The sequence below is a fragment of the Oryx dammah genome, unplaced genomic scaffold (assembly GCF_014754425.2).
Source record: "Oryx dammah isolate SB20612 unplaced genomic scaffold, SCBI_Odam_1.1 HiC_scaffold_13, whole genome shotgun sequence".
NCBI lineage: Eukaryota > Metazoa > Chordata > Mammalia > Artiodactyla > Bovidae > Oryx > Oryx dammah.
In genome coordinates this window covers 38,656,432-38,663,758 of record NW_024070197.1, presented here as the reverse complement: position 1 = coordinate 38,663,758, position 7,327 = coordinate 38,656,432, and the positions used below count along the sequence as shown (strand labels likewise).

The window sequence follows — 7,327 nt, the reverse complement described above, 5'->3', positions numbered from 1 at the left end:
ATGAAACCACGCTTATGGCAGAAAGTGAAGAGGAACTAAAAAGCCTCTTGATGAAAGTGAAAGAGGAGACTGAAAAAGTTGGCTTAAAGCTCAACATTCAGAAAATGAAGATCATGGCATCTGGTCCCATCACTTCATGGGAAATAGATGGGGAAACAGTGGAAACAGTGGCAGACTTTATCTTTTTGGGCTCCAAAATCATTGCAGATGGTGATTGCAGCCATGAAATTAAAAGACGCTTACTCCTTCGAAGAAAAGTTATGACCAACCTAGATAGCATATTGAAAAGCAGAGACATTACTTTGCCAACAAAGGTCCATCTAGTCAAGGCTATGGTTTTCCCAGTGGTCATGTATGGATGTGAGTGTTGGACTGTGAAGAAGGCTGAGCGCCGAAGAATTGATGCTTTTGAACTGTGGTGTTGGAGAAGACTGTTGAGAGTCCCTTGGACTGCAAGGAGATCCAACCAGTCCATTCTGAAGGAGATCAGCCCTGGGTGTTCTTTGGAAGGAATGATGCTAAAGCTGAAACTCCAATACTTTGGTCACCTCATGCGAAGAGTTGACTCATTGGAAAAGACTCTGATGCTGGGAGGGATTGGGGGCAGGAGGAAAAGGGGACGGCAGAGGATGAGATGGCTAGATGGCATCACCAACTCGATGGACGTGAGTTTGAGTGAACCTCGGGAGTTGGTGATGGACAGGGAGGCCTAGCGTGCTGCGATTAATGGGGTTGCAAAGAGTCAGGCATGACTGAGCAACTGAACTGAACTGAACTGATGCCGAGGCACTGGGATCACCATGAGATCTAAGATTCTATTCTCCACTCCCAGGCTACTCCCTGCAAACGTAAACAGCCACTGGAAGCATCTCACATTGAGGACCAGCCTGTGGATATCTGGTCCAGGGAACCAGATAGAGGGACACCTTGGAGGGAGTGGCCTAAGCCAGCAAGACACTGAGATAGGCCTGCTGACATCACTCCTCAGTCTGGAAGAAGCAACTGCCTTTGTTTGGCAGTAGTCCTCATGGTGACTGCCTCCCCAGGCAACCTAGCATTTGTCTAAGAGAACCCCAGCCCCAACCCACAACAGGTCTCATCTGTCACCATCAGTGCCATGGTCTGGGTGAAGGAGACTTGTCCTTCTGCCTGGAGATCTCCCCACTGGCCTTGCAGGCCCCTGCCAGGATCAGTCAGGATCCACCCAGAAGAGAAACCACTTCTAGCATCTGAAAAGCACATGACTGCTGGGACTTAGATACATACATGGTGAAAGAGTGGAGGGGAGCCAAGGAGCCGCTGAGAGTAGGAAGTTATGGCCTCCTCACAGCTGGAGGGGCAAGGGGGCGGGTGACGTCACTGGAGACCAGGGCCACGGTCACCTGCAGACGCTGCAACCACAACTGGCCTGTCCCCTGGGGGCTGCAGAAGAGATGTGGCCACAACTTGGAAAAAACCCTGGTGCTGGGGAAGACTGAGGGCAGGAGGAGAAGGGGGCAACAGAGGGTGAGATGACTGGATGGCATCCCTGACTCAATGGACACAAGTTTGAGCAAGCTCCGGGAGATAGTGAAGGGCAGGGAAGCCTAGCGTGCTGCAGTCCGCGGGCTCGCAAAGAGTCAGAAACAACTTAGTGACTGAACAACAAAGGCAGAGGGAGAGGAGAGTTCCATCCTCCCACCTCCACCTCCCACCCCTGTGCCCCAGGCTTCTTCCTTTCACCTGTCCACTGGGCTCCAGACAGGGCCCTCCAGCTGCCCTGGGAGCCTAGGAAATGCAGACTGAATGGCTCATTGTCACCCCCTGCCCCACCCCACCCCCTACGTGGAAGATGAAGGGGAAGGAATAGATCTCAGGGCACAAAGGCCAAGACTAGCCCATGGCTTTTCCACCTTGGCATTCCAACAGCTCATCCAGTGCCTGGCACACACCCAGGCTTCATAAACATGTGAACAAATGACTGATCGTTGGGGCAGGAAGGCACAGCCCCCTGTGTCACTGAATGTTTTAAAAAGTGAGCGACAGTGAAAGTTGCTCAGTTGTGTCCAACTCTTTGTGACTCCATGGACTGTATAGTCCATGGAATTCTCCAGGCCAGAATATTGGAGTGGGTAGCCATTCCCTTCTCCAGGGGATCTTCCCAACCCAGGGATTGAACCCAGGTCTCCCGCACTGCAGGCGGATTCTTTACCATCTGAGCCACAAGGGAAGCCCAGAACACCTGGTATAATCACTCGAAAAACTGGCAGTATCAACTAATATCGATTAACGCTGAACCGACTGTGACCCAGCAATTGCACTCCTAAGTGTGTACTTAACATAAATGTGTACACACGTTCCCAGAAGACATTTACTAGTGGTAAATGTTCCTAGCGGTGCTTATGACAATAGCCTCGTACTGGAAACCCCTCCAAAGCTCACGGACAGTGGCATGGACAAACACAATGGAATTTCGTACAGCTGCGGTAATGAGTGATCTATAACTACCCACATCAATGCAGTTGGCTCTCATCAACAGGACGGTGAGGGAAAGCAGCCAGACACAGAGGCGTACGTGCTGCACAATTCCATTTGTATAAATAGAAAAACAGGCAACACTAATGTCTGCTTCTGAAGTCAGAGTCCTGGTTGAAGCTTAATCCTTTGGATGGATCTGATCCTATGATTCTGAACTGAAAACGCAGAGGCTACAAAAATGCCAGGCAGGGGGCAGCATCCACATGGAGATGCTGAAGTCTGTAGGAAGAAGTGGTCCCCGGAAAACGAAGGGTGAGGGTGACCTCTCGACTTTGAGCCTCTCTGAGACCTTTTCTGTTTGTACCTACCTAGATTAGCAGACATATTCTCCTTTCTTCCCCAAGAAGAAATGCCTCTCTCTGAATCAGGTTTCCCAACCTCAACACTATTGATATTTTGATATAAATATTTGTTAGGGGAGCTTGTCCTGTGCCTTGAAGAGTGTTTAACAGAGCTCAGCAAGTCCCCCACATACAAACCTTCAAGTTGTGAACTTTCACGTCCAATCATGTAAGTTAGTTCATGTGTCTGACATACATTGTCATGTACGCGCGTCATCTACAAGTGTGGCTGTGCTGTGGCATACTTGACTGTCCTGTGTTTGTCTGATTTTTACACGTTGCTCAGATGCTCAGTCATGTCCGACTCTTTGGTATCCCCACGGACTGTAACCCTCCACTTTATCCCTGAGATTCTCCTGGAAAGAATCCTGGAGTGGGGTGTTATTTCCTCCTCCAGGGGATCTTCCTGACCCAGGAATCAAACTCTCATCTCTTGCACTGACAGGTAGGTTCTTCACCACTAGCACCACCTGGGAAGCCCCTTTTTATGTATTCAGTTCAGTTCAGTTCAGTTGCTCAGTCGTGTCCGACTCTTTGCGACCCCATGAATCATAGCACGCCAGGCCTCCCTGTCCATCACCAACTCCCGGAGTTTACTAAGACTCACATCCATCGAGTCAGTGATGCCATCCAGCCATCTCATCCTCGGTCGTCCCCTTCTCCTCCTGCCTCCAATCCCTCCCAGCATCAGAGTCTTTTCCAATGAGTCAACTCTTCGCATGAGGTGGCCAAAGTACTGGAGTTTCAGCTTTAGCATCATTCCTTCCAAAGAACACCCAGGGCTGATCTCCTTCAGAATGGACTGGTTGGATCTCCTAAGTCCAAGCGACTCTCAAGAGTCTTCTCCAACACCACAGTTCAAAAGCATCAATTCTTCAGCACTCAGCTTTCTTCACAGTCCAACTCTCACATCCATACATGACCACTGGAAAAACCATAGCCTTGACTAGACGGACCTTTGTTGGCAAAGTAATGTCTCTGCTTTTGAATATGCTATCTAGATTGGTCATAACTTTTCTTCCAAGGAGTAAGCGTCTTTTAATTTCATGGCTGCAGTCACCATCTGCAATGATTTTGGAGCCCAAAAAGATAAAGTCTGCCACTGTTTCCACTGTTTCCCCATCTATTTCCCATGAAGTGATGGGACCAGATGCCTTACTTGTGTATAAAGTATTAATATTATAAATCCATTACAGTACTGTATAGCCGATTGTGTTAGTTGGCTACCTAGGCTAACTTTGTTGGACTTATGAATGCCCTCTCAGAATGGAACTCATTCATATGTAGGGGAATTACTGTAGTGGGTGGAAAAACATTCCTAAAAATTTATGTCCATCTAGAATCTCAGAATGTGACCTTGTTTGAAATAATGATCCTTGCATGTCCTTATACAAAGAGAAGAGGGCACACAAGACACAAGGAAGAAGGCCATGTGAAGAGGTAGGAAGAAATTGGAGCGACAGAGTTACAGGGCAAGGAATGCCAGGGATTGCTGGGAAACATCAAAAGCTAGATAGGATTCTTTCCTAGAGCCTTCCAAGGGAGCCTGGCCTTGACAATCCCTTTATTTTGGACTCCTAGCCTCCAATATTGTGAGGCAACACATTTCTGTTTGTGGCAATTTGTTATGGCAGCCTTGGGAAACTAATTGCAAGCACTATCTCTGACTTCTAAACTTTGGAAGTCAAAGGTACCCTTTTCAGTTATAACAAACAAAAATTTCTCCAGATACTGCAGAATGTGTCCTAGTGGGAACAGGGGATGCAAAATAGCTGCCCCTCGGCCCTCGTTAAGAACTGTTAAGCTAATGGGGCAGAAATGGTGAGAGGACCAAGCAGAGTGGTCCTGGTGAAAGTAACGGTGAATGGTGGAAGTCACTCAGTCATGTCCGAGTCTTTGTGACCCCATGGACTATAGAGTCCATGGAATTCTCCAGGCCAGAATACTGGAGTGGGTAGCCTTTCCCTTCTCCAGGGGGTCTTCCCAACCCAGGGACGGAACCCAGGTCTCCCACATTGCAGGTGGATTCTTTCATAGCTGAGCCACAAGGGGAGCCCAAGAATACTGCAGTGGGTAAGCCTATCCCTTCTCCAGTGGATCTTCCCCACCCCGGAATTGAACCTGGGTCTCCCGCATTGCGGGTGGATTCTTTACCAACTGAGCTATCAGGAAAGCCCAGCCAACTCATCTAAGCTACTATATTCCTCAGTTTCCAGATCTGTAAGAGGAAGAGAACAATACCAACTTCATAAGACTGTTCTGAGGATGAAATGAGTTGATGACTATAAAGTGGCGTGAACCACAACACTGTCACCACTGTTACTTCAGGTTGCAACAGTTAGTTTAGGGGCTGTCTCCTCATTTAACCAGGAGCTCCTTGACGTACTGAATGGTCTGCTCCATACATTCCCCCCAGATACTCAGGATCGTATACTAATATGATCAATGCCTATTTAGAAACGTCTTGAGTTTATGCCCATTTAATAATCAGCCAAGTTTTTCCCTTCCAGGAATGCAGATTATTGGTATCTGAGAGAAGCTGCAGTGGGTATGTATGAAGCTCCAGATGGTGAACAGAGTAGAGGCCTCACAGTGAGGTGGAAGAAGGAAGGCACTCCTGCCAATTCAATGAACTTTCTGGGTCTCAATTTCTCCATTTGGAAATCGAGAATAGATACTATTACAAGGTTGTTGCAAGGATTTTTATAAACTATGCTCAACATGGTGTCAAGGGTATTAGTAACTGCTGAGCAAATAGCTGTTATTATCATCGTTTTAAGAATACTGTTGAAAAAAAGTAAACAGCGAATGCACCTACGTATCTAGTCCAAGGACAGCGATCTCGCTTTGGTCTGCCCTGGGCTGCCCGAAGCGCTGGACTGGGCCTCGGGAAGCCCCGCCCCTCCACTAGCGCGTCGGGTCGCCCTGGCAACGCACTGCTTGGTCGTAGCCTGAGTGAAGCGGTCGCTGGTCCCCGGCGCTCTTGGCCACAACTCGGTATTGACCAGAGTAGCTTCGGCAGTGATGACGGACGACGACTCTGAGACTTCTGCCTCGGAGACCCCGGGCCAGGAAGAGAGCGATCTGCCTGTTTTCCAGCTGTGTGGGCTGGTGGAAGAGCTCAGGTACCCGCCGGCCGGATTCTGAGGGTGGTCCCTACTCAGCGGGTGGGCTCCGAGGTTGGTCCAGCATGGAGATACTCCAAGTCCACGCTGAACGCTGAGGAAACTGAGACCCGCCCCCACCCCCCCCAAAAAAGTGGTAAAGGCTCCTACCTTTGCTCTTTATTCTCGTATCTCCACCTTCAGGGCACTAACAAGCTACTGATGGAGACAAAGATGCGAAGCCTAGAGGGTAATTGGTGAAGCTAGAGCTTCAGCCTAGTGGGTCTGTCTGGTACCATGCTGTGTGCTTAGCCACTTCTCTGTTGTGCCATGACAGCTCGGACCAGCTAACCTCTAAGTCCCTTTCCAATGCTAAGATTCTATAATAAAATTAAGGTGGAAGCAGATAGAAGGGAGGCTATTGAGATACTTTTAGTATGAAGCAATATACCTAAACCAGAGTATAAGCATAGAAGTGAACAGCAAAGAAGGACTAGCCCAATTTTCTATATTTTTAGCAGTCTGTTTTAATATCTACTGAGAAACGCTTGGCTGGAAGAAGCACAAGCTGGAATCAAGATTGCCGGGAGAAATATCAATAACCTCAGATATGCAGATGACACCACCCTTATGGCAGAAAGTGAAGAGGAACTAAAAAGCCTCTTGATGAAAGTGAAAGAGGAGAGTGAAAAAGTTGGCTTAAAGCTCAACATTCAGAAAACGAAGATCGTGGCATCTGGTCCCATCACTTCATGGGCAATAGATGGGGAAACAGTGGAAACAGTGGCAGACTTTAGTTTTGGGGGCTCCAAAATCACTGCAGATGATGATTGCAGCCATGAAATTAAAAGATACTTACTCCTTGGAAGGAAAGTTATGACCAACCTAGATAGCATATTGAAAAGCAGAGACATTATTTTGCCAACAAAGGTCCGTCTAGTCAAGGCTATGGTTTTTCCAGTGGTCATGTATGGATGTGAGAGTTGGACTGTGAAAAAGGCTGAGTGCCAAAGAATTGATGCTCTTGAACTGTGGTGTTGGAGAAGACTGTTGAGAGTCCCTTGGACTGCAAGGAGATCCAACCAGTCCATTCTGAAGGAGGTCTGTCCTGGGTGTTCTTTGGAAGGAATGATGCTAGTACTTTGGAATGATCCAGTACTTTGGCCACTTCATGTGAAGAGTTGACTCATTGGAAAAGACTCTGATGCTGGGAGGGATTGGGGATAGGAGGAGAAGGGGATGACAGAGGATGAGATGGCTGGATGGCATTGTGAGTCTGAGTGATGGACGTGAGTCTGAGTGAACTCTGGGAGTTGGTGATGGACAGGGAGGCCTGGCGTGATGCAATTCATGGGGTCGCAAAGA

At 48.2% G+C, this 7,327-nt stretch overlaps 1 protein-coding gene across 3 annotated transcripts in view; it reads left to right on the top strand.

The window, feature by feature from the left end:
- The first annotated feature begins 5,812 nt into the window (after nt 1-5,812).
- Nucleotides 5,813-7,327, top strand: part of CCDC113 (coiled-coil domain containing 113) — a 31,644-nt gene continuing 30,129 nt past the window's right edge. For 2 of the 3 annotated variants that reach the window (XM_040253878.1, XM_040253877.1), the window contains exon 1: nt 5,813-5,983. In XM_040253878.1, coding sequence (XP_040109812.1) covers nt 5,883-5,983 — 101 coding nt within the window. In that variant the 5' untranslated portion in view covers nt 5,813-5,882. Of the gene's footprint in view, nt 5,984-7,023; nt 7,064-7,327 lie in introns of those variants that run through there. The other variant, XM_040253879.1, reaches the window with a different exon arrangement.